At 37.9% G+C, this 27,728-nt stretch overlaps 1 protein-coding gene across 3 annotated transcripts; it reads right to left on the bottom strand.

Annotated features, from left to right (window-relative positions):
- Nucleotides 1–205: 205 nt before the first annotated feature.
- YBX1 (Y-box binding protein 1) lies at nucleotides 206–27,396 on the bottom strand. Of its 3 annotated transcripts, none has more exons than XM_031962343.1 (8): nucleotides 27,022–27,396; nucleotides 26,187–26,250; nucleotides 14,899–14,932; nucleotides 11,488–11,577; nucleotides 10,858–11,160; nucleotides 10,281–10,363; nucleotides 1,431–1,696; nucleotides 206–573 (listed from the first exon to the last, which is right to left on the bottom strand). In XM_031962343.1, exons 1-7 carry the CDS (start codon nucleotides 27,185–27,187, stop codon nucleotides 1,462–1,464), a joined length of 975 nt encoding a protein of 324 aa, XP_031818203.1. In that variant the 5' UTR covers nucleotides 27,188–27,396; the 3' UTR covers nucleotides 206–573; nucleotides 1,431–1,461. The 3 variants fall into 3 exon arrangements, with proteins under 3 accessions (XP_031818203.1, XP_031818204.1, XP_031818205.1); XM_031962344.1 differs by having other exon boundaries at nucleotides 206–568; XM_031962345.1 differs by lacking the exon at nucleotides 11,488–11,577 and having other exon boundaries at nucleotides 27,022–27,386.
- Between the last annotated feature and the right edge of the window lie 332 nt (nucleotides 27,397–27,728).

The following is a 27,728-nucleotide window of genomic DNA, read 5'->3' as shown; positions in this document are numbered from 1 at the left end:
GTGTAAAATAAAATTACAAAGAAAAGCAATAAGTTATCAAAATAGTTGAAAAATTTCAAAGGTTAAGAACAGCTATGTGGCAAGTAATGGACTGAAGGAGGCCTGTGGTACACCCTATCATTTGCAAATCAACTTGACACAGCCAACACACATAACTCTGAACAATTGCATTATCATTAGAAAAAAAACCAGAGGCATGCACGAGAATTATTTAAAGACCTTTATTAACAGGTGCTTGCAGTTTGTGGATTTTTGAAAAAATCAGGTGTACTTTTATACAAATTAAAAATGAGGTTCTTAAAAATCTCAACTTGACCAGATATGAAACAATTTAAAAACCTTTAAAGGTGTATTGAGAAAACCAGGCTTTTTAAAAAACATGTTTGTCATTCCCAAAAAGAGACTTCTTTAGGTAAAAATAATAAAAACCCCATGCTGCATAGATAATGCAGAGAGTTCTAGTTATCTGGTCAACAGCAAAAAGCAAGCACTTAGGTCTTCCGTTCCAAATCTTTTGTTCATTTCTTATTATTGCTGGAATTTCATATTCTTTCTTCTTGTATGATGACTAAACTAGAAAAGAAGAAACAAATGTCAGTTTATGAAAGGTCTTTGGGAACAGCAATTGATATAATTAAAATAGATAATATATAAATATATCCTATTTTCCCAGTCCGATACCACCCACCACCCAAGACAATATTCCCTAAGAGAAAGTTGCAGGTCATTTCTTTTGCTCCATAATATTTTCCCTGCTAGCAAGCCATTCTTTTCAGAATAGTCTGAGGGAGTAAAATTCATGATAAAAATGGAAGCTAGACCACCTTTCTCACTAGACCAAATGTCTCATTTTCCCATTTACAATTGAAAGACAAAAAAAAGCAGCAAAATCTCTTTAAAATGGTGTCCTCAAGGGATATAGTCACACAGGTCACTATTTGATCAACAGTATAATCAAATCCATGGCAAAGGAACAAAACAATGGAATTCCATGTGGTCTAAGGTACTTTAAAAAAAAAAGTTGAAAATGAGTATGCAATTTATTAAGTCCTGTCTTGCTGTCTAAATTAGCACCTAGGTCTCCCATTAGTATACACAATGATGTTTTTTAAAAAAAGGAAATTACTAAGTAGTTTCAGTATCTCATCAGCCTAACAAGTAGAATAGGTAACACTCAAAAACACCAGATTGTTTTCCCAATGATTGGGCAAGTAAGACCCATGTGGACTTTTGCCTACCACCTAAGACCTTGCATATATTTTGTCTTAAAGCTTTTAGGCAACATATAAATTCTTAAAAATTATCATCTAACACTACTGAAGGAAGTCTACATAGGAGACTACCTGACCAGACCTCAGAATGGAGCCTAACTCAACTTGCAAAGCTGCTCTTTGCTATGTTCAGATTCCCAGAAGCACCAAAGTAATTACCCGGATGATGGTAGAGATGGTAAGCCGGCATTTACTCAGCCCCGCCCTGCTCAGCCTCGGGAGCGGACGTATTCTCAGCTGGTGGTTCGGCTGCTTTTGTCTCTTTGCCATCTTGTGGTTTAGGGTTCTCTGGGCGTCTGCGTCGGTAATTGAAGTTACGGCGGTACCGACGTTGAGGTGGCTGCTGACCCTGGGTCTCATCTCCTTGGTTCTCTTTGTCTTCTTCATTACCTTCCTCTCTAGGCTGTCTTTGACGAGGAGGGCCCCTGAAATTAAGTTAATAGCATTTGGTAGGATGCAACTAATTTAGTTCAAAACCATCCCAAGTGAGTGAGTCAAGTATAACTGTCCTGGAGGAAAGTTGATAGATCCAGTATTTTAGGTTCAATTTTTTTGTTGTTTTGTATAGCCAATTGAACTTAACTGACTTCAATTTTCCACTACCTTCTGCTGATTTCTCAAGAAGATTAAAACCCTTTCACTATGCCTACAGCATTTCTTTTTGGGGGAAAAAAATCCTACTTTCCCTAACTGTGACTTGCATGGAACTGCTCTTAGTTATGGCAAGTGTCCTAGCCTTTAATTTCAGGAAGAAAAATCAGCCTTAATCTAAAAGATTAAAATAGTTGTATCTGGCCTGACCCAGATTAACTCTACAACATGAAAAGAAAACATAGATGAACACTGCTGTCAGACCTAGAGAAATGGTAACCCTAATTCAATTCCATCTCCTAAAAACAATCTCTAGCTATACTGCACAAAAGGCTGAATAAAGGCTTTAACTAAAGTCATATAATACATTTGAAGAAGAGCAGACGAGGAGGATGGTGGTGAATGAATCAAGCATACTTTTCTTTAGAATCTGTATGTAAGAAAGGCAAAAATCATAATAAAGACAGAAAAAGGTCAAGACCTAGAAATACTACTACTAATGGTGATTACATAATGCTATGGGAACAACATCGAGTAAAAGAAAGCTCTCAATCTATTAACGCTGAGTCCAATCAGATTTATACCTTTGAGAGTCACAAAAAAATTTCATCAATATCATTTCAATCATCTTCTTGGTTACAGTTTGAAGGTTAGTCCTAAAGTATAAAGTGCCATTTTCCATTCAGAGGTACTATACCAAACTTTTGTCCCCTTCACATAAATGTGACATGAGTTCTGAACTTTTACTCTGCTTTCTAAAACAAACACATTTTCCCCTGCAACAGTGATGACTCCACTAGATGGGGGAAAAAAAAAGGTGTATGATGAATCCTCTAACCACATCCCAGATGTGAAAGACCCAACTGTCTCCAATGTGAATTTCCTATAGACTGGGGAGATAAGCAGAAAAAAGCAGGAAAGGGAAGTAAAAATCTCAAGGAGTTTCATGAACTCTTTAGAACCACAAAATTGTAATACCTAACCAAAAGAATTTGGCTAGTAAATACCTTGTACGTAAGAGAATCCTTTCATTCTTTCAAATCCCTAAACTTTCTTCTCTAAACCCTCATCACATTCACCTTCATTCATGTTTCATCTGATCTCATGCTAATAATGCTATACCTCTTTTTTGATTATCAGCAACTCCATTCCTCTACCAATCCACATAATTTAGTTTATTCATATTTCAGGTCTCAACATTTCACTGTGTTCTACCCTATTCGATAGTTGAACAACAATGAATAATCTAATCTGCTTTTCACAGCATTACTGATGGCACTCTTCACTGAAATTTACAATACCTTATTGCTTTCTTTCCCAAATATTTTATTAGTCTTTTGAACTGACAAAAGGGATTCAAATAGCTAAGATCAGACCAAACCTTAAAAACAAAATCATGTCAGTCACATTCAGGAATCCCTTATCTTTGACTTTTTTTTTTTTTTACAAAATAATGTATTACCAAAAAATGTAACATTTTCCAACCTAGACATTTCTATTCGGTCACTGTCCTTAAAGTTCCAACTAATTTTCTCTTTTCTCCTGATCCATCAGTGACTTTACAAAGACACTGCTTAATCTAAACTCATGGGTCATGGTGCAGTAGCACAAGCTTACTTTCTCAAATTTACTTCAGTTTTTAATCCAAAAGGTTAAATATGATAATAATGCCTTTTCCAAGGCTGTCACTCAATGTTAATGAAAACATTTTCAGAAGAATATCCTAAAAAGTCTACCCTGGGGCAAGCATACTTCACAAAAGACACAACCAACTTTATGGGTGAGGTCAAGAGAGAAAAGATATAGGACACATCTGGAGAGGTTACACAGAACAAGAAGCACCTCTCTCTCCCTTTGAGTATGTCCCAAGTCAAGAGGGGATTTTTCTCATACAGGCAAAGACAGCTATGCTAATATCTATACAATTTCAAGGCAAATTACAGTTTGCCAAAACTCACACAAATCCTTAAATAAATATGAAAAATCCAGTTCTTCACTATTAAATCAAGCTATTATAATTCATGGAAAAATATACCATCATTACATTGTAGAACTATAAATTCATGTAGTACATTCCTCATTTTATAGAGGAAACAGGTTTAGAATTTAAATCACTTGCAGTAATATAGGTAATGACATTCAAAAACAAGAACACATATCTCCAACTTCCAGTTAATGGTTCATTTTCCTGCTTTTTTGAAGTTTACGAAGCAAAACTTCAAGTTGACTCTGAAGTCCTTTTGTGAGCCTTATTTTCTTACCCCCAAGCAGTGAGGACTAAAAATAGAAAGGAATATATTCAATTGAGTTTTTATCATACCAAGTGTTCAAGTTTGAGATAATCACTGAGAATACTACAGCAGGAATTTTGTCATCAAACAATAAATCAAAGTGCTCTTTCAGCTTTAGGATTCTAGGATTCTGTCTGTGACCAAAAAATTATCTTGCTACAGAAAAAAGTGAGAAATAGTTAAACCACAGTCATATTAAGGTAGAGTAGGATGTAAAGAGTATTAATTTCTTGTTTTGCTCATTATTATTCAAGAACATATATAACAAGAGACACTTTATCTACAGAATGTTCTCTCCAGAGTAAATCTGATCACATAACTCCCTTATTCAATTTTTTTTTCGGTAGCTTCCTATTATTTCTGGGATAAAACAAACTTTTATTTCATTTTTAAAGATCTATGCTTCTTACCTTCTCTATCTCTAACATAATATTCTCAGCTCCATTCCTGTGCACTGCTCCCCACCCCATGCCCTTGCTTGGCATACAACTAATTTCAGTTTTAATTCACAGAATCCTTTATTTCTTTTCTTCCAAGACTCAAACTAGGCCCTTCCTTTCTACTTGAACTTTCTTGAGCCCAACTACTAATTTTCTCCTTCCTGAGTTATCTTGTACATAGTCTCTGTATATTTAAGTCTCCCAGATATAAATACATTTCTTTGAGAGCAAATTGGGTTGGTTTGTTTGTTTTCTTTTTGATCTCTCAAGACATTGAATAAATGCTTCTTGATTAAATCAATGCCCTAACATAAGTCCTATTCCAATACAGTTAATTTTTTTTATATGGCCTGTAGTAATGTATTTTAAAAAATTAAGGATAATGCATTCAACAAGGAAACAAACAAAACCAATTGACCATCAGGAACAGAAGGTGATGGGAAGGAAAGATGAATAGGTGAGGCAAATTCAAATGATAGAAGGGCCTTTAAGGTCAGGATGAGGAAAAGGGGCTTTTACAAACAAGGAAATATACAAATCAAAGGCAAGAGTTTCTAGATCCTAATTACCTAGCAAAAGTCATCTGCTTGTTGATAAAAAACACATGACAATATAAACAAGGAAAAGTCCTTGGAACTGTGAACTAAAAATTGAGAGTATGTAGTAAAAATCTCTTTTAACATTACCCTTTGAATTTTCAGATGACCCAAAAGAAATTCTCTTCTGGTAGTAACACTATCTGAAAAGTAGGTTTAATTAAAGTATGATCTTGAGACATTCACATATAGATTACCTTGCCAAAAAATCAAAATTTTTAGGACAGAAAACATTCCCCACTTCCCTTTACCACTTAGAATAGAGGAAGGGGAGGGAACAAGGAAAAAAATGGTTTTTCTTCATCAATACTTCCAACATTGATGGCACCCTAATATTATAACTCCTAGAATAAAAGTTGTTTCCCACAGATCAATAAGATATGTCATATCTAGCAAAAGCAGTTTTCTAGGAGAAACCAGGATTCGTCTTCAAGTCTGGGCCTTTTGGCCCCTCCCATATTAACATACCAATAAATCTTGTTGCTTCAGGGGCTCATCTACATAGTACAGATATTCACATTTTTCCTTACCTTAATGAATGGCTCATAAAGAATGATTCATCTGATCAAGCCAGGAAGGATTTGACAATCACCATGGAGTCTGGGACTTCAACTTCAGAAAGCCTATCCCTTACCTTCCCCAAGGCTTCTGAGGAGCTACCTTAGACACCAAAAAGATGTTAGCTTTCCTGTGTACATCTCAGCTTTCCACTGTAGTCCTGACTGCAAAAACCACCAGGGAACAGCTGTGACAGGGGATCTTTTTCCATACACCTGCTGGGACTTATGGATTCATAATTTCTCTGAGAAAAGTCAATATGGAGCAATTTCTGTGCCATCTGGGATCACACTTGGGCTATGGAAACGAGGAAATACCCGCTTAGAATTAAGTTGGGTGCTTGTTGGGAATGTCAGCAAAGGGAAATTGCCTTGTCCAGTGGTTTTATTTCTATATCCAAGGGTAATGGAGGAAAAAAAAAAGTGTAAAAATGCTGTTTGAACCATTTGAGGCCCTCCATCCCAAAGTAAATAAAGATCAACACAAGCTTAAGTACTGACCTCCACTTATTCTCTCAAGGGTTAAGTTCTAAATGAAAATTTAGTAGGTTTAACTCAAGGAAAGTACTTCTGTGTTAAAGGACATTTTCTTATTTCAACTAAGCAGCGCAGTGGATAAGAGGATAGAGTCTGGAGTCAGCAAGACCCACGTTCAAATGTAGTATCAATCACTATCTGTATGATTCTGGATTTAAAGCACTTAGTCACTGTCTGCCTTGGTTTCCTCAAATGTAAAATAAGGTTAACAGAAGCACATATCTCACAAGGACTTGTGAGGATTGAGATGTTTACAAATGTGCCTGGCATCTAGTATATACATTATTTTCTTTCCCTTTGTGTTAAATGCATATTGAGGAGCAGTCCAAGGACAGTATGGTACAAAAGATAATCCCTAGATTCAAGTCCTCCAAAGGATTAAATGGGTCAACATCATTGCAATAACTTGTTGTAGGCACTACAGATATATATATATATATATACACACAAAAAAACAAACCTAAATTTAATCGTCTTAACCATTATTGCCCCATGATTTTGCCAGAGCTACTGAAAAGTAGCAAACTTTTTTCTTAACTTTTTGAATTTTTCTTGGAACAAAGAGCAATTAGCATTTAGACTCTTTAAAAGGTCATCTAGCTTCAGAGTCTTCATATTAGAGATGAGGAAAATGAGACCTTTAGCTTAAGTGCTCTACTTAAGACACACATGTAGAGGCAATCCCAGGACTGAACCAGTCTTGTAACTCCAACCCCATGTCCTTTCCAGTGCACCATTCTGAGGAAAGGTCAAAATGTCAAGGGAGAAAAGAAAATGAAGGGCTTATTTAAATAATTCACACAGTGATTATATACACACACACACACACACACACACAAAAATGAGTATCATTTCTCAGAGAATAATCTGGGTTTTTTGTTTTGTTTTTTTACTACTAAGGCTGAATTAACTTCACTATTAGCCTGGGCATGATAGAGAATTGTTTTTAAGCACTCTCAGTGAAATAATGCAAAAGATTTAAAACAACTCCATTAATATAAATGTCCAACTTTAAAGGTAAATTAATCCTAACATCTTTACAGAAATACATAATTACTAGAAATTGCTTTTTTCCCCCTTTTTAAAAATTGGATTCATGTTCTAATATTTTAAAGGGAAATTCCAATACAATCAAGATTAGTACCCCCCCCCCCCCCCCCCCCCCCCCGGCACACCCTATTTCTGGTATAACTGACAGTTGCCTGGGGACACTGAAAGGATAAGGATGTACCCTAGGATGACACAAGTTATCCTTTAGTTCCAGATAAAAAGTCCTATTTTCTGTAATAGAAAGTCTTTCCTATTATCTATTAATTAATTCTGGCCCCTTGCCTCTAGTTATTTTTATCAAATTATCCTATGTATAGTTTCTTTGTATAGTAATTGGCACATTGTTTCTCCCAATAAGATTGTAAGCTTCCCAAAACCCAAAAACAACCCCCCCCCCAAAAAAAAATAAAACACAAGCAAACAAATAAAAAAAACCCAAATAATCCTCTCTCTTTGACTGGCATATAGTAGGCTACTTTGATAAAAGCTTGGCATCAAGCATATGCCAAGAAAAGAACTTGAAGCCAGACCATACTAACTGTAAGATTATCCATCTCTGTGAGATTATTTCCTTTAATATAATCTGCCACCCCAGATAGAGTGATGCAAACAGTAACATGGGCAGAGAATACTGACAGTGTAACCCAACAGAGAAGAAGGGTAGAAGGAGCAGGAAAGGAGTGGTGAGACTACAGGAACAGACAGAATGGAGTCTAAGACCTGGCCCTGTGATTTCATCAATAAATGAGTTTTAGGTGAAGAAATTCTTACTACAACTGATAGGCCTCAAGCAGGTGGCCCAGGGGTGGGATCTCCCAAGCTCCAGGGGTAACTCTTATGTACTAGGTAAACTACTCTACTTCTACATTAAGTGATTAATATTCAATGAATATAAATATATTGACATCAAGTATATACTAATGTTTCACTATCCCAACAAGTGAATTCTCTGGATTACCAATTCAGACTCATCCATTATAAAAGCTCCACCATTGAATGTGCTACAAAGACAATGCTGCCCTTAGAGAGCCTCCCATAATAAACTACCCTAGAGTTTTGTGTGATTTAATTGCATTTTTAATGCAAGTTTGTGTTTCTTCCTTTGCTGACAAGATATACCATAGTTAAATGTCTTGCAACCTCCCCTTCCAAATGCTATTTGGTAAAAGTAGATACTAAGTTTCTAAACAGAAACATCTCTTCTGCTTATCAGAGGCCTTTTTGCTTACCTCCAAGGCCCTTTCTATACATTTTGTATATGAGATTAGTATTGCCATTTCAGTTGAATTAAGGACTTATGGAAAATTCAAGCAAAATACTTTTATAAATGGTTATGTTTAAACTTCAGGTACCACCAGTCCAAAGCCAAGATCCATAACGAACAAAAACTTGGTCAAGAAGAGAACTGTTGACAGAACTTCAGGGTTGGTACTGATACTGATAATCATCAAGTCATCTATGAGGGAAGCCTTTGCTTGATTAATCCATTCAAATTTTATTGTAGGTTTTGTGAAAGCAGAACTACATATTATAAGGTACCTGGACACAGGAGTACATCAACTGCAATTCTTACTGGGTTCTTCAAAAGTTTAAGCATTGATACAAAAAATTCTGGTGTTTACACCAGCTAGATAGATGGTCATCGTGAGGTTGTCATCCCAACACTACCTAAATTGTGCAGTGCAAGAGAGAACTTAGCTTTCCAGAAAAGAGCCCATCGGCACCTGCAAAACTGCATGGATACAATGCTCTTGGATCCCCTGTTGTCAAAGAACTATCATCTCCACAGTTTCAAGCAGTCTACACCCTCTACCCTAGGCAATTGAGCTCAACACACATTAAGAGTCTGCTATGTGCAAGATGCTAAAGATACAAAGGTAAAGGAAGATTGGAAATAGAGACTAAAAGAATGAAGAATAACGGCTTATTTACTTAAGAGTGGAAAACTTCAGAGAACCCTAGGAAAAGGTTTGGGTTAACACAGCACCAAAAACAAAAAAAGGAAAACCTTTCCCCTCATCCTATATCTATAAATATATCTATATATATACACATACACACACATACGGTGAACTTTAAAAGCCACAAGTCATCTAGAACTACATTTTAAAAACCAATGCTTTATAGTAACCTGTAAGAAATCAGAATAGCAACAAATACTGAAATGAGCTAATTTGTAACCTAATGTCAGTAACTAAGGGTTGGTAATCCATCTTTCTCAATTCTGAACCGACTCTACTAGTCTTCCCTGCTAATAACACTGTTTTATTGCCTCCAAATTACTACTGAAAAGGACTATCAGTAGTTACCTATCCCAAGAATTCTAACAAATTAGGCTGTGTCAAACGTGTCTTTACCCAAAAACAAACTCCTAGTGGGTTTTATATGTACACATACACCCTTTCCCCCGACAAATGCAGATGCCACGCTATCTGTTGATTCTTCACATCAAGCTACAGTTCATTGATGTCCACTCTAAAAATCTCTTAATTTGCCACCTAAGCTGTTATATTTAACATTTGTATCCTCTCCCTCTCTCAATGAAGTAATGTAAATCTAAAAGGTTTGCCCTTTCCCAATGACCTATGCCTATTACCCTTAGCTAGTCTCAAGTATAGAAATCTTACCATTTTTTTCCAACTTCCATTTTGCTTTAAATCAATGTAAAAGAAAGCAAAATACAGCCTACCTTAGACATTAACTGAAGTAAATTACATCTGCTCATTAACTAATTCAAGCCAAAGGTAAAAGAAACGTTTAAGTCAACTCTTACTTTGCTATCTTGACCAAAGGAAAATATATTAATTGTAAAATGACCAAAAAGGATAAATTTTCACCCAAATTTAGAAAGTCTTAATATAGCAAATGCTGTATGCCTAAGAAGTGTGTGACCTGACAATCTTGGGGCAGCATTTTAATACAGAAGACATATTGATTTAGAGCATACCTGCGGAATCGTGGTCTATAACCCCGATACATATTCTGTCTCACTGGTCTACCTTGTTCTCCTGCACCCTGGTTGTCAGCACCCTGAATGGGGGGAAAAAAAAGCTTATGAAATCTACTAAAATCACATCACTCCAAAAAGTTAAACCACCTGATACCTTAGTTCATTCACTTATTAAGTTTCATTATAAATCTGACCTCTAAAGCCAGTAGGTAATATTTACATATCACTTTAAAATTTCTATAGTGTTTTATATATACTGTCACAAGTGAAGCTTAACATTACCCCAGGAGGCAGACTTTATTATCATTCTCCATTTTATAAAAGAAACTGAGGCAGGTGTGTTAAGTGACTAATCCAGAATTACTCTATTCACTATCACTAACCTTTAATGCATTACAGGTAATGGATGTACTAATTACATTAAAACTGTTAACTAGTCCCATCTTCGATCTCAAGAAGGAAAACTATACATTTATTTTAGTGGTTATGAGAAACACTTTTTTAAAGAAAAGAATCAACATCCAAGACAGGCATAAGATTCAGTTAGATCCTATTAACGTCTCCCCCATATTACCTCCATTACTTCTCCCTGCACAGGAGGGTTGGAATACTGTGGTCGACGCCCATAGGGTCTCCGCATGTAGTAAGGTGGGAAGCGCCGCCTGCGGTAGGGACGGCGTTGCTGGGGCTGGCCTTCTGGAGCACTCTCTGATCCCTCGTTCTTTTCCCCACTCTCACTATTCTGGTAATTCTGCTGGTAGTTCCGTGGAGGACCCCTACGACGTGGATAACGTCTGTAATGGTTACGGTCGGCTGCATATTTACTGCCTTGCACTGGAACACCACCAGGGCCTGTAACATTAGCTGCCTCCGCACCCTACAAAAGCCATTACAAGTTGATAGTGACACTCAAAGGAAATCAGCCATACTTGTATTCACAAAATTCACAATTAAAAAACAAACAAACAAAAAAAAAGGTTTGCTGTGGCCAGGGGGTGCATACACACACCACGTGACTGAAATGTATCAGTTCATCACGGCTCTGAAGAGATTGCACACTAACTGCAGCCAGCACACAATAGGGAAGCTATAAAGCTTGATGAACCTGTAATTTGTGGTCATCTGACCCATCTACATTAGAGTCACCATCAAAACTCATTATTTCTGGACTGAAGTCAAACCTTTACACAGAAAACATCCTCACCTTTTCTCCTTCAACAACATCAAACTCCACAGTCTCTCCATCTCCTACACTGCGAAGGTACTTCCTGGGGTTATTCTTCTTTATGGCAGTCTAGTAATATCACATTCCAAAATTAGATTAACAGGGGTGAATAATGTGCTTTTTCATTTAAAATGTACCAGAGTTAATTATTATGTTGAATATACTTGGATACACATTTGACCTAAAGACGAATTGAAATGAAACCAGAAGTTCATTAAATTTAGAAAGGTAGGGACCACAAAAGATCTATATCCACAGCCTATACTCAAATGCCATCATCTTATACGTGTTTTTACCCCCTAATTTACCCAGTGCTTACCACTAAATTCTTGTTTTTTGTTTTTTTAAACCAGAGTTTTGACTTTATTATGTAATGAGTTCCTGGTGAGGAACTTCCTTCTACATAGTAGGGTAAATACCTTGTCTGCATTAGTCTTAAGAGAACGGCCTGGAGCACTGAGGGATTAACAGGACTTGAACCAGGGCTTCCAGGCTCCAAAGACCAGTTCTCTATCCACTATGCTATGCTGCCTCTCAGTTTTCCTACTAATTTGTATCAAAAATAGTTTTCAAAAGAAACATTTTCTTAAATAAGCACCTTTGTGTTTGCTGCCTACAAATTAAGTTTGGTTATACAATGATTGTTAAGAAAATCAAGTTCTACTCTATCTCCCTATGTCTGTCCCTCACCAGTAGAAGCTAGCTCTGCTCAAGGCTGGTTTAGATGACAGGCAGATTTGGTTTATCTACTTATAAACCGTTCTTTGGCTTTATCCAACAAGCCATCACAACAAGCCAGTTGAAACCTCCCTATTCCTGTGCTTCTGGGGGTCTGCAGAGAACGCTCCCGATACTCCTGGCATTAGTGGATCCCTCTTCTCATTAATACCACCCAGGAAACTTGTTTATTTCCTTCCCTGAAATTTCCCTTAGAACACTTCAGTCGGTTGGCTAGCATAATCAATTAATGTGCAACTCAAACCCACTTTTTTTTTTCCTGAGGCAATTAGGGTTAAGTGACTTGTCCAGGGTTACACAGCTAGTAAGTATTAAAAGTCTTGAGGCCAGATTTGCACTCAGGTCCTCCTGACTTCAGAGCTCGTGCTCTCTCCACTGCGCCACCTAGCTGCCCCATCAAACTACTCTTAAAAAAAGCTTCCTAACATCTTATTCCAGAGTAACAGGAGGACTATGAATGAGGATTCCATTTCCTGGGCTCCAAAACTGGGTAAGCACTAAGGAGCTACATCATGGTAAAGAGAAGGAAAGAAAACCAATAAATACATGTCCCCCATGAAGTGCTTTGTCTCTATAACACTGACTTTTAGTTGCTTGCAAATGGGGTTGGCTTTAAGGAAGAATAACAAGGTTGTGAGGTCATCTGGGTCTAACCACTATCTAGAATCTTGAAAGGCAAAGTTTCCATGCTCATCTTGGACTCCCACTCCCCATGTAATTACTAAAATTTAGACTTCATAAAGAATTGAGCCAATACTTTAGGCTAAAACAGTGAACAGTACCATGAAGGGGGGGGGGGAACCCCAGATAATTAAGTGAATCAGTACAACTGAATATTATGACAGCAAGATGGAATCAAATTCAAACAATGTGTCATCTAAACCATGCCTTGAGTTTTCAACCTGTCAGATATAGTTAACTCTACATTACCTAAAGCCATGAGAGATTGGCAATTGTATGGACACAAATAATACCAAGCCCTTATTTTGGTCAACAGTCCCAACCTCTTACTCATCTTAAATTTTTTTTAAAATCAAAGATGCTGACAAGTAGCAAAAAAAAACAAACAAAAAAAAAAAAACACACACAAACCAGTTTTTACTACTGTCCTTTCTAATTTGCATATTTTAATGAAGAGGTTAATGATTGGTGAAATAAGGACTACAGATAGGAGGGGGATCAAGGAAATCAGATAATCAACCAAGATAGGCTGTATTCAAAAAAGACTGCTTACAAGCTATAAATGAGATTTTTTTCTAAAACAAGTCAAACCCTCAATTTTTACAGTCAATTTGACTGTGGCCATGTGTACAGGAGCAATAGTATGGATTAAAAGCTATTGACATTTGGTTTTGGATATGTTTTTGTACTTACATTTGGTCATGGGCACACCTGATGCTTTGAGAATTCATATCCTATCATTCTGTGAAGATACTTCTGGAAGTGTTGGAAATTAACCTTGTTTCCTCCCCATCCTGTCCCCTTCTTCCCAAATCCATACTAAATATACAAATCCCTATTCTTATTACTACAAAGCAGCAAATTAAACAAAACTTGTCTATTCTTTTTCTAAACCCACTAGCCTTTTTGACTCATATTTCCCTGGGGTTAGGAAGAAGAGAAATAAATTATTAAGTATTTTGGTTTTTGCTAGATTATAGGCTATAAACAAAAGAGTAAGATTTTAATTTATAATTTAAGCAGAGTAGGTGATATAAACATCAACAATAAAGTTTGTTGGGCTCTAAGCTGCAAAATCCATTGTAATTCCATTGCCTGTCAGTGTGCACATGCAAAACACAAATCTAGTCTTTCAAGACTTATTTATACATGTGGCTGTAACCCTCAGGAAAAGCCTTAGGAAGCCTCAAGTCCAACAGCAAACTACAACTACAGCATTATGCTTTAGTTTGAGATGCTTGTTCTACTCCAAAACTAGTTCTAAAAACATCTATCTAAAAATGTGAGTAAAAGTTCAGCAGACTTACACCTAATTTGAATGCAATTTTTCTTTCTTAAATATTCCTATCTAATCTGAAAGTTATTTAAACTATTATCCATCTCACCATTCCTTTTCTACTTTACTTACCTTCAGGTGACCAAAATTTCTTAATTTTCTAACTCATACTCCCAACAATTACATAGCCTCCAATTCATGGACTCTTTAGAAAGCTTTAAAAAGGTTGTTGCCATTCCTAATTCAATACTAACACAAGTTCTTGAAAAGACAATTTGTCTAGCAATTCCATTTTAAAGTGAACTGAATCTATCTAAGGTTTCAAACACTAAAAAAGCACACTTGACTCTGGAATATTGCCCTATTTCTTCCAAGTCCCCATCTTCAGTTTATACTAGAAAATGATGTCTCTTACCACAGAGATTATTCTAATGGTATTTTGAATGAAAAATGAATGAATGAGGAAGCATTTATTAAGCATTTACTATGTGCCAAGCACTGTGCTAAGCGCTGGGGATACAAATACAAAAGCAAAGACAAAGCATGCTTCAAAATACCCATGTATTTATACCAAATACATTACTATAATTTCAGAAAACAAGGAAGCAGGAGTCAGTTTGGAGGTTATTTACCAATCCAGGATTTCAGGTTATAGCACTTCAGTCAGAAGTGTAGATGTCTGCACAATCACTCACCTGGTGTACAAATACATCTTCCTTGGTGTCATTCCTGTAAGACAAAATCAAGTTTAAGTAGTCAGAAATGCATCATAATGAGAAAAGCTGGATTTTGGAGCCACTTGCAACTTCTCCCAGAGACAAGTGTCAAAAGTCAACTTCAAGAATACTGCCTTACTTCTTCCAAGTCTCCATCTTCAGTTTAGACTGGAATATATTATTTCTTACTGCAGATTGTTCTGATGGTATTTTGAATAAAAAAAGAAGCATTTATTAAGCATTTACTATGTGCTAAGCACTAGGGGGGTTACAAACAAAAACAGAGATAAAGCATGCTTTAAAATACCTAGGCACTTCTGACACAGAGAAACTATAACACATGGAGACATTTGGATTAATCGAAGATATAAAAGGTTAACTATTTGAATTTCATTATCTTTGGTGAACACAGTCAACTGAAGTGTACTGGTCACCTACTCTGACTTATAAGAATTCTCAATTTTATGAGGAAACCAAGCAATGTAAGTGAATATAACTACTAAAGTAGAATCCAATTCTCTTGATTTTCAACTTACTGTTCTTTCCAATGCCACTGTGCCTTCTCAATAAAAGTATATTATTTAAATTGTTCCAACACTGATACCAAAAGCTATGTCAAGTTGGATGATCATTCAGGTCAAGCACGATAAATGCGCGTGAGATAAAAGAACAAAGCTGTCTTCTCCAAGTTAAGAGTTGAACCAGCTACTGCTGACAAATTAGAAGATTTACTCAGGGTTATAGAGCTGCCTATATTTCCAGGAAGGGGAAAGGGAAGTGTGTTTGGAAAAAGTCACATTGACCTGCAAGGCCAGTTCTTTTATCTACTATACCATACTGTCTTATGTTGTCATATCAATTCTTTTGGGGATATAAACTGAACTATCTAGTTTGTTTTAAAAACAAGAATGTAAGGAATCTCAGCAAACCAAACAAAAGACAAATTTTTCACAGTTGGAGTTAACATGGCTGGAACAAAAGGAAAAAATCTGCAATCAGTCCAGCTTTGTTACTAATTTGCTTTGAGCTTGGTCATGTTCAACTCGGGGAATTTTCACACTATAGAGTTAAGGATTTTATGCTAGACTAGAAAACATATTTCAAAAGTGGGTACCCAATGGTAGCACTTGATAGAACATTGGGCTTGGAATGTTTTATTTTAATCAAATCTGGCTTCAGACACTTCCTAGCTATGTGATTATTTTAAGCAAGTCACTGAGCTAAGAGTTTGGTACATAAACTTTTCATTATTAATAATGGATTTTGACTAGCTATCATCTTATGCATCCCATAGCAGTACTCAACTGGGCAAATTCTAGCAAAGTTAAAATTTAGTTTTAAAAAAGCAGAAATGAAAAAAATGAAAAGAAAACTACACTCAATATAATTAATGCCTAAATAGTGGTGAGCAAAATAAAGTAAGCAGCAGTATTGAGACAGGACACGTAGAGATGAAGAGAGGAAGTTTTCTGGCCAGAACGTAACAGATTTATGCTGGTAATGTACACTGAGGGCAACATCACAATTATTAGCCTTAATTAGTATTTCAAGAGCTCATAAAATCTATGAGGCACTTTTGCCAGAAAAAGTCTATAGTCAAGTTGATGGCACACTTGGAACACAAGGGACCTTTACATTATTTGATAGATGGACAAGCAAGTCTAACAACAGATGATTATTTTCCCCAATTAAATTTATAGTCAGAGATGAAGAAATCATAAAATAAGGTAGATTTGAATTTAGGAATAAAAGAGAGGCTAATGGAGGATCTTTAACCCCTTTGTGGCTTTCATGGGTAGTGAGGTAAATAAAGGAATGAGGATTATTATAAAGCAGTTATTTTCAGGTACTTGAAAGCAACAGGACTTTTTAATGTACATGTAATTGATGATGGCTAAGAGATCAACTACAAATGATCTCACAAAGCTGACAAATATTATAGACACGAGATAATAAGTTATGTCGTTCATTTTCTTCTTTCCAACTTGCAGTATATCTTCCAAAAACTTCTCTTAACAATTCTTAACCTTAATGAATTCTTTCTTTACTATTCAATATTTGTCTATAACATCTTGGCACCTAATTATAATTGTTCATCTCCCTATCTAAAATATTTCTGTCAATGGCATCAATTTCATTATTTCCTTTCAATCCTTATTTTATTCAGATTTATCTTCTCTATCATGATAGCCACCACCCTCCTAATCTGGTAGAGCTCCACAGACCTTCCCCTCTGGATTTCGATCATAATAGTTTTTTAATCTGACCAATTTCTACTAACCCTCTCCTCTGGTCCTAAACATTTGTCTTCTGAACTGATCTCATTAAAAAAAAGTTTTAAATTTTTTCCAGTCAGGAAGTAAAAACTAGCTTTCTACTTGTCACCTCCTCTACTGCTTTGCCCCAGATTGGGTAATTAGGTAGAATAAATGAATTACTAATTATCAACTCTCTAGGTTCAAGCAAACCTGTCTATATTCATGACTCTCTCAATAGTACATTCTGCCCCTTTTGGCCTCAGCAGCAATCTAAGTTGCTCAGTGAATCTCTACCACCTCAGAATATTCTACTTCATAACCTCCTTACCATGAAAGTCTAGCACAAAACCAACATCTGTGTTCACCTCAAAAAATATATGATGATATAATATACAAATCGGGAGTTAATTATGTTCTTAATGTACATATAGAAAAGGATAAAAATCTTTCACTAACTATAATTCTAAAGTGTAAAGGACTTTTAACTTAGCCAGAATCATGGCTGGGGGAATTTCTTGTTAGCAGATCACCATCTATCTGGATGCCAAAACCCAACTTTAACTATATGATCTCTAGAAAGCTCTGTTCATTATTTTTAAAAAAGGTTGAGGGGAGGGACTTACGAAATGGGGTAATGGTACAAAGAATTTTGCCACTCACAATTTTAAAGTAATTGTTCATGTTCCTAGTCTCCTAAAGATTTAACAACACACTTTAATAGCTTATATTATTCAAAATTAGTAATGTCTTTCCTATAAATCAAGCAGTTAAATAAACCTTAACCGCTTAAACAGACTAACCATGATTACCATTAACTTTATAATTTCAAAAACACTTCAAGATTATTTCATTTTTAGAGACTCCAAAAATTTAATGTTATGTCTTTTTTTTTTTTTTTTTTTTTTTTTTTTTAAATCACTGGCATTCTGACAAAGACTTCCCAAAATACATTCCCTCAAAACAATGCAAAACTGCCTTTAAAAACTGCCATCTTAAATTTACTTTCATGTCACAAATTTTTACAACAGCCTCTCATTACTACTTGCACCACCATTCTTCCAACATCATTTCCTACCATCTATACTTCGTTTTGTTTTGAATGGTGACATCTAAATGATTTCTAAACAAACATATTACATTTGAGGACAAAGGCACAGAACCAGTTGAGACCAACTTGCCCAAGTAACTGAAATGGCCTGAAGAAGTTATATTATGATTTCCTTTGCATCAATCTCTCAGCTTCAATTAAAGCTTTTCAAGTCACAAAAGTCTGTAAATGAAAATTCTTTATGGAGTTCTAGCACTTACTTAAAAGCTATCAATAGCAGGAAAAGTTGCCACCATAGTGGACGATCTACAATTTGTTAAGTGTGCGGTTTTCTCAATCACTTGTTTTCAACTCTGGCGCCTAGATGACATTTTACCAGCTCTCACACAGTTCCTCTTCAAAGAGACAATGGTAGTACTATTCATTCCTGTTTCTAACTTTTCAAAAGGTTTATAAACTAGACTAGAAACCCAGTTATGCTTTTGACTGCCACTATTAATAAACCATGTGTTTCAATTCAACTCCCTGGAGCTAAATGCTTATCAGAATGAGAATTTCTGACTAACATTCCCTCCACCCCCAAGGTCTCAGTTCTAACAGTCTGTTCTCAGAAAGGCAAAGAGTATTACTAACAATGAATGTGCCAGGCCTTGTGATAAAAGCTTTTCAAAAGTTTTCTTTGATGTTGGGAAGTACATACTGTTATGATCCCCATTTTACAGCTAAAAACATTGAGGCAAAGTACTTGCTAACTAGTACACAACTTGGAAAGAAAATGAGCCAGTCACAATGACAAAACAAACAAGAAAAACTGGGATCACCTGAATGAAGTATCAAAAATATACAAAATCTACATAATTAAGACTCAGATCTTTATCTTAAGCTGATGAGACAGTCAGCAGGTTCAGAGATCACAAAAAGAGATAGATCTCAAATCTAGTACCCCTACTGTTGTACAAAGCAACAAAATCAAGAAATGGCAGAACTGTTGAGCAGAACAAAGGCAAGCCTCCAGATGCTTAGTAAAGCCATTTTGCCACTATGCTTTGCTTTTAATACCTCACGGATGATTCTATCTTCCTGTTTCCACCTGTCAATAACCCAGGCTTTGTGTTTAAAAAAATAATCCCAAGAGTTAAAAGGGGGGAACCTTCCACATTGCTTTCTATCAATTTATCAACTTCTCTTAATAGTCTAGCCTTGATTTCCTCCTAGTCCCACCACCTGAGGTACAACCTTCCCATTCATTATAAAACATACTCTGGAGGTTCCTTTGTACATACAATGATTTTAAAAGATTTACTTACTCAACCAGATTGTTTTATAGTCTGCTTATGAATTTACATATAATTTTTGTTAATATTTCAATATATTAGGATTGTGTTGGATTTTTTAAAAATTATGGCTATATAGTAAGCTTCCATCCCGTTTTCTCATTCTTCCCTATTATTACTAAATAGGATGAGCACAGAATACCATGGAATAATGTGGTAATCACTCCCTCTTAATTCAGGCTCTAAAAGTATAGCCATCTATCATCTTCACGCTTATTCAATAGAGGCCCATTTAGTTCATTATCTTTTGACACATGGGGAAAAGATGCTAACATTAATTAGCTAGAGAAACTAAGAACACCTTATAAATTTTAAGGAAAAAGCAAAATCTGGAAGATTCAGGAAGGTAGGAGTTAATCTCTTTCAAAGAGCATAGCTGAAACAGCTGTCTAGTGATCTAAGGATGTAGGTTCCTCAAAATGCAATCATGCATGTTTTCTGATACAGCACAACACTACCTCCATTCGATAACCAGGCCTTGTGAAACAAATAAAAGCATCTGAATTGATACAAAAGCATAAAGATATCTGGCTAAAAAATCCTCTGGTAACTCACATGAGAAGTAATTCATAGAGCACACACACTAGGTAAACTTTACAATATTCCTTAGAAACAGAACAAAGAGTAATCTTCAAAGAGATAAGCCAAAATTACCATGATGGAGATCACAAAGCTTTGAAAGTATATATAATATCTATATAATCCTCTTTAGGTGCCACCCAACCAAAGAATATATCTACCCAACTCTCAGCAGAATTGGACAAACCAGGACTAGAGAGCAAAACAAATCATAGCTAGATACAGATCCACAGAAAAATCTAATGAAAACCATAACCGATATTTAAAAAAAAAAAAACAAAAAAAAACCCTTACTCTAACATATTCTGAAGCAATCAGATTGCTAAGTGTACTGAAATCTGAAATGTTTTTCAAATTCCACCTCTATTGAAGCCAGATTAATCAGAAAAGTCTGTCAGTCCATTGCTAAGGCTAATTTCCTGATCTCTACACTCCAATTCCATGACCAGTTTCACAAATTCAAGTATGCTCCCACAGATGTCCTAGAATGTTGTACATACCTCGTGACTTAATATACTAAGAACAATTACTGAAACAAACCATATTAATGTTTCCAATGAATCAACATCTTATTTCCACAATACTGCTGGAAGGAACTCTGTACCATCATTTATCTCAGTTCAATCAACTCTACACTATGTAGCATAATACACTGCAGAAACAATCTAACCTGCTGAAATTAACCTGATTTTTTCATTTAAAAAAAAAAAAAAACAAAAAACAAAACACTTGTCTAGCCTATATTTGGGATAGTTTTCTTCCCTGACATAATTTCATTTCAGTAGGTCCTGCAAGATAGCCAATAAGGCAGTCCTGTAGAAAAAAATGTTGGGTCTAGTAGGGGGAGGAAGACCCAAGTTCAAATTTAACCTCAGATATTTAACTGGCTATGTGACCCTGGACAGGTTAACCACTGGAATGGAAAGTATATTTAGGGAGGATTAGCACCAATTCATCTAACTCTCACCTGTGGCTCCAAGGAAGCTGCAGCATACTCAGCAGCCCCACTCCAGTAAACCATCTCAGCCAACAAGCTAAACCAGGGTGAGGATGAGGCTCGGGCCTTAAGCCCACATCTATTCACATCAAGTGAAGACTTCCTTGGAGGAATTGGGCGCAAGACGATTTGGAATGCTTAAGAGTTTGGTCAGACATTATGTGTCCTAGGCTATAGCAAGCTGTCTTTTGACTTTCTGTACTACCAATGGACTTTTAATGACTAAGAGTGAGTCTGACGGGTTTTGTTACTTAAATCCAATTCACTGATGTCAAATTCAAGACGTCATCTGTGACATCATTAGTCCTCTTCAAAAACAAAGAATCTAACCTTTGGTTGACCTGTTTCAAGCTGTAAAATAGCAACGATAGCATCTACCCTTTCAGCATTGTGAGGATCAAATGAGATATTTGCAAAGTATTTAGCATGGTGTCTGTTCATAGTGTTATGTTTTTATTACTCTTACTCACCTTGTCTTCCCTTTCTATCACCTATGACACTAGTCAGCAACTACAAATAGGACTCAGAAGCATATCTTGGTTCTTCTTTCTGAGCTAGCCACATAGGTCCATGTAGCACTCTAGTACTATCTAATAGTATTAAGCTAATCTAAGCCCAACAATGATTAATTGCTAGAATCATACAAACTATAAGTGGCTTATTTAGCAGGTGCAGCAATAGATGGGGAGCCAAGAGATCCTCAGAAAAGATGGTTAACCTCTTTTTACTGGGGATGCTGAGGCTAAAAATAATCCTCTAAATCAAAGAATCTGTATAGATACTTACATTGCATATGAGGGGAATCTTATGAAAGATCCACGTTCATTTTGACAGGACTCTTAAGAGAGCCAAATGAAATGTGAAAATGTTTTGTAAAATTAAAACATTCTCTCTACATTAAAAAAAATTTACAAGTGAACAAACTGAGGCTCAGTCCAAAGTTCTACTACAACACAAATTTTTTTGTATCAGGATGCCCGATTAGGGAACATATTGGTCACCAGGACAGAGCTGGAGATAGTGATTATGCTCCCTGCCACACCAACACAGAATTGTAAATAACTTGGCCCACAAATTTGGGAACTCTCAGCAGATCCATGCCTATGCATAGTTGAAGGCATGCCAAGATATATCAAATGCCAATTAAGTCACATCCAAATCAATGCGGCCATCTATGAATCTACTAGAGTGACATTTATGTGATCATTCATAGTCACACAGCTAGTGAATGGAAGAGAAAACCATCTTCAAAGGTTTGACTCAAATCCAGTATATATCTTATTATGTCACACTGCTTCTGCTCACAAGTTTACTATTTCGAATATAGTTTAGACCTTGTGACTTGAAAGCTCTAAGCTCTCTTATAATGGAACTTGGCAACTTTTAGTTAATAAAAGCATTATAAATATTTTTTCCCATGATGAAATGCAATTCCAAGTGAGAAACAAGCTGCATTATTAATATTACGAATCCTATTAGTTCATAATGCCAGTTCAGAGGCTGAGTCAATGGACTTAAAATTAGGACACTTACCAGTTGTGTGAGAATAGACAGTCACTTTGTGCCTCTGGATCCTCAATTGTAAAAAGAGGAAGCTTTATTATTCCCCGCCTCACAAAATCAGGAAGCTCAAATGAGAACTTATTTGTCATCATCCTTACTGTCATCTGGGCTGAATTTTAGTGAGCCCAGATTTTTAGAAGCATCAGTTTGGTGTATAAGTATCTTGTTTATTATCTCAAGATTGTACCACTGAGAAAAATAATGTCCTCATCCCAAAGAGCTAAGGCCTAGTAGAGAATAGAAATGATTTAGTACACAGCTAAATATAAAGTGAAATTATACTGGAATGCAGAACTCAACTACCAGCTCATGTTATTAGTAAGTACTTGTGAATGAGCTTGTGAAACTCAGAACTATTTTAATTTCTAAAAACAAAAGTTGCAAAACATAATTTGGACACACTTTCCAAATTAACAACTTGATTACAGTACCTAAAAATAATAAAGCACTAATGGGTGGGAAGCCAAATTAAGAAATTAGTAGCAGAGGTACAACTAATTCAAATGAAAGGATCAAGAGAATTTACATTTGGCTTTCAAATTCAATGAAAGTTTCCTCCTTTAGCATCTACCTAGTCTAGAGCCAGCCAGAGTGAAACAGAAGATAACTGAAGTAAAAATCAACTGCAGGGTAGGGAAGTGATTTTCAAAGTAAGTCATTAAAGTTGGTTTCATTTGTTTTTAATTAGGAAAAGGCTTACTTCTTCAGGGATGAATTACTATTTTATTTATGACAAAATTCTCCTGTAATGGAAAATGACAAGATGAAAAGTTAAATGACACAAGTTTGCTTTTTTTTCCCCCCCAAAGGCTAAATTAGGGTTGTGACTTGCTCAGGGTCATACCCCTAGTAACATCTGAGACCCTATTTGAATTCAGGTCCTCCTGACTCCAGGTTTAGTACTCTATCCACCTTTATTACCTAACTGCCACCAGTGCCATATATATATTTTTAAACTTATTGGAAGCAGTTAAAAAGACAAATCCCTAACCCCCCCCCCCACCTCCTAAAAAAACCTTTGGGACAGGAATAAAGGCAGAGAAAGAATACCCTAATTAAGTCACCAAAAAGATAGAATAAGGAAGGAAGAAAAAAAATTACATGGAAAAATATGCCAGGGCACATCACTGGCACATTTTGAGGAACCTTTTCCCAATAATGGAAAAAAGCACCAGATACATTAATCCTGCAACCACTGATAAAAATGTAACCAAGCAGTGATCTATATATCTAGGCAAAATGCTTCAAGAGGGTAAGAAATATGATCATGCTATAAAACAGGAAGATATTAATAGTCAACAGGAAATATTCAGAAGAAGCCCCTAAAACTCCAATCTCAAATGTTTACATCACACTGCCTTTTGGATTCAATTCTATTTGGAAATGTTACAATCCATATAACAAGATCTGCAAAACAGAAATGCCAAGTTAAAATCTCTCTAAGGCCAGTAACAAAAAAGTAGAAAGTTAAATAACACACTTGCTATGAGCATAAACTAAATCAAAATGTTTAACACTAAGGGAGATAAGCTAGTTCCAAAAGAAAAATGTTACAAATGGACTCCATCAAGCTACATTACACATCATCATCATGAACTTGCTGTAGCAACCTTATCTAAGTCCATCTGTAATTATGGTACATTCTAGCTTTCAGAGCTAAATTTTAGGGAATTACAGCTAAGTTAGGCACTCAAAATACCAATCAGAACAAAAAATATTATTACCTGAGGTTTGTGGTTAATTGAATCGTTCCTTTTCTAGCTTATCACACTGATGGTATTTTCCCCTGGAATTTATCAAACTATTTCCCAGAGACTACATTATGTGTATTAAAGATTATGTGTCTCAATCTCTCTTTTAATACATCCTTGCTATGAGGGCAAAAGGACGGATCTGGGAAGCATGCATTTGCCCTTTAGTCTGTCATACAGATTAATTATCTCCTATCAATGATCGGTTTAAAATAAGCCAAGACTCCATTGGCTTCATGGCTATTTTATTAGCCTTGGCAGCTATCCTGAAAATGCTTTCATTGGTAACAAATCTGTAAGAGATAATAGTGACTGAATAAGAAACCATTCACGAAGGGGATTACAGGATTTTAGAACTAGAGGCCATTTTAGAAACCAAATCTAACCAATCATTTTACACGTAAAGGTCTAAAACACAGAAGCTGGCATTTGAATCCAACCCTTCTCTACTATTTAATACATGCCTCCATTGTCAGAAAAATTATAAGAGAGATATCCTATACTAACAACAATTAAAAAGACAAGTCAATAGCTAACATTTATATAGTGCTTATTATATGGCAGCTAATGTAGTGTAAGGGCTTTACAATTATCTCAGATGACCCTCATATGGAGTAAACGCTAACATCCCCATTTATAGATAAGGAAACTGAGGCCAATAGGTCTCCTCTAAGTAACAATCAGGGTCACACAGTTATTAAGTATCTGAGGTCAGATTTTAACTCTGTCTTCCTGACACCAGATCTGATGCTCTAAACACTGGACCACTTAGTTGTCTCCAAACAAATCAATTCCTACAATTTTTTTTTTTTTTTGCAAGTAGACAGTATTACACCTTAGACTAAAACTCTGACACCTCCCCCAACTCCCCCAAACTGCAAAAATCAGAAAAGCCTTACTGAAAATTTAACAAAATTTCGACTGAAACTTGGTAGTTTTGTCAAGATTGAATATTTTGTCATTTTCATTAGCAATTTCACATTGCTGCTTGTTCTAGACAGAGATGGAACAAAAGCACCAATGTATACTGCTGCTGCAGGAAAAAAAAACAAAAAGCAAAAAACTTTTAAGACACATTAACATTACATTTGGATAACATCAATATGAATTATACCCAGACTATGCAGACAGCATCTTGTTTTCACTATATTACTGTATCACAAACTAAAGATTTAGCCTTCCCAGAAAGAGTAACTGGGTTTATTGTTACCTAGGTCCTTGAATACCATTCCTCAAAAGGTTTATGTTGGGAGAGTGTCATGGGGGAGCATCATAGTTATATGTTTATTTAAATTAGAAACAATAGGGCCTCCTTTAGAAAGATTTTTCAGGATGTGCTGACATTTCAGCTGAGTGGGATTTTTATTGTGCAGATTATTTTTTTACTTGCTGCAATAAAATGTAAGCCTCTCTTTAATGTGCCAACTACTCTTCAAATGAGAGCTCATGTAACTGCTATTGACTTTCCACCAATTGCAAAACATTGTAAGACTGTAACAGTATTAAGATTAAAACTTAGTTACAAAACAATAAAAGAGAAAGCCCATTCAATTATCTTTAGTGCCAAGCGCATGCTACAGCAGACATCGGCTCTCAGTCACCCTTTCAGATCATCTTGCTCCAAAGTGACCATTTTCGCCAATTTCACTCACAGCAGAACGTGTCAGGCGTGGAAAGCATGGGCCAGGACACATGCAAGGGGGGCAGGGCGGAGGCTGCTCTAGCTCATTCTCTCACCTGTTGATGAAACCATAGCCGTTTCTTACATTGAACCATTTTACTGTTCCCAAAACCTTCGTTGCTGGGAGAAAAAAAAGGGGAGGGGGGGAAATCGAAGGTTACAAAAATAAATGGCTTGCCGGAACCCCGCCGAGGCTGGAGCCACCCCTCCCCCCACCCCCCGACCCACTACCCTCCCCGCAGGTTTCGGGAGTGCCCGGAGTGGGAGAGGGGGGCGCCAGCGGCCCATAGAGGGGAATACCAGCCGGCGGGGAGGGGGGTAAGGCGACGACCGCGGCGCGGGCGAGGAGAGGGAGGCGCCCGGGCCGCCGCCGGGAAGGCCGCAGGATCCAGAGGAGCACGTGAGGGGAAGGCGCGCGGCGGCCCCCGCCCGGCCTGCGGAGGCTGGCGGCGGGAGGGGCGGGCACCGCGCCCTCTGTCTACACGCGGAAGGGAGGGGGCGCGTGCAGGAAGGGGAGGGGACCCACACAACGGCGCTCGCACGCTCGCTCGTGGGGCGCGTGGCCGCCCGGGAGGGCCCCGAGGCCGGGAAACCGTTACACACGCGGCGGGCAGCGCGCGAGGGGAGGGAGGCAGGAGGGCGGGGGTGGGCGCGCGGCAGCGGCGGCGCGCGGGGGTCCATAAGGGGCGCGGGAGGCGGCGCGCGGGCCCGCCGCCTTGGGCACGAGGACACTCGGCCGGCGCGCGCAGGCGGGAGGGAGGGAAAGGGGAGGAGGAGAGGGCGGCGGCGGCAGCGCGCGGAATCCATGCCGCGCGCCGCACCCCCTCGGCTAACGGTCCCCCCGCCGCCCCACCGGTCCCGGTTCGGCCTGGCCCAGCCCCTGCCCCTCACCGATGACCTTCTTGTCCCCGCCGGCGGGCGCCGCCGATGTGAGGCCGCCGGGACCGCCGCTCCCTCCGCCGCTGCCGGTGATGCCGGGCTTGGTATCGGCGGTGCTGAGGGCGGGGGCGGCGGGGGGGGCGGCGGGCGGCTGCTGGGTCTCGGCCTCGCTGCTCATTGTTGCGGTGATGGTGACTGGGGCCTGCTGCGGCAGCGGCGGCTCCTCCCGGGGTGTGATGGTGACTAGGCCGGCGGCGGCGGTGGGGCTGCTCTCAGGGCTCTCTGGGGTCCGCTCTCCGCTCCCGCTACCGATCGAACTAGCGAGAATGGCGGGACGGGCGGGATAAGCCCTCCGAGCGACCCGCCTTACGCTCCGCTCATTGGCTCAAAATGCCATCAATCCGCCGCCTGACCAGAAGTGCTAGCTCTCATTGGTTGGGGGCGCATCACTCCCCCGCTCTCATTGGCTCTGGGGAGAGTAATTTGCCCGACCTACTAGCAATTCCAGCCTCCGCCGCCGCCACCGAGACCGGAACTAGAACTAGAGTGAAGCCACAGCTGAACCATAGAGTACCCGAAAGGGAAGGCAGAGGGAACGTGACTTGAAGCTCGCTGTAATTCGAGCTCGCCCCATTTCCGAGTGTTTTGGTTGGCGAGCTGGGGAAAGGTTGGTTCACTGGGCCGTAATAGCGCGCTTAGGATCGACTCGGGCAGAGGGT

This window comes from Sarcophilus harrisii, chromosome 3 (genome assembly GCF_902635505.1).
Source record: "Sarcophilus harrisii chromosome 3, mSarHar1.11, whole genome shotgun sequence".
NCBI lineage: Eukaryota > Metazoa > Chordata > Mammalia > Dasyuromorphia > Dasyuridae > Sarcophilus > Sarcophilus harrisii.
Note: the sequence above shows the minus strand (reverse complement) of the source record. Positions and strands in the feature narration are given on the sequence as shown.

Coding starts and splice junctions, on each gene's coding strand:
- YBX1 (XM_031962343.1), bottom strand. CDS start 27,187: ATGAGCAGCGAGGCCGAGACCCAGCAGCCGCCCGCCGCCCCCCCCGCC. Junction 26,251..27,021: donor CGGGGACAAGAAGGTCATCG/GTGAGGGGCAGG, acceptor TTTTTCTCCCAG/CAACGAAGGTTTTGGGAACA. Junction 11,578..14,898: donor AAGATGTATTTGTACACCAG/GTGAGTGATTGT, acceptor TGATATTACTAG/ACTGCCATAAAGAAGAATAA.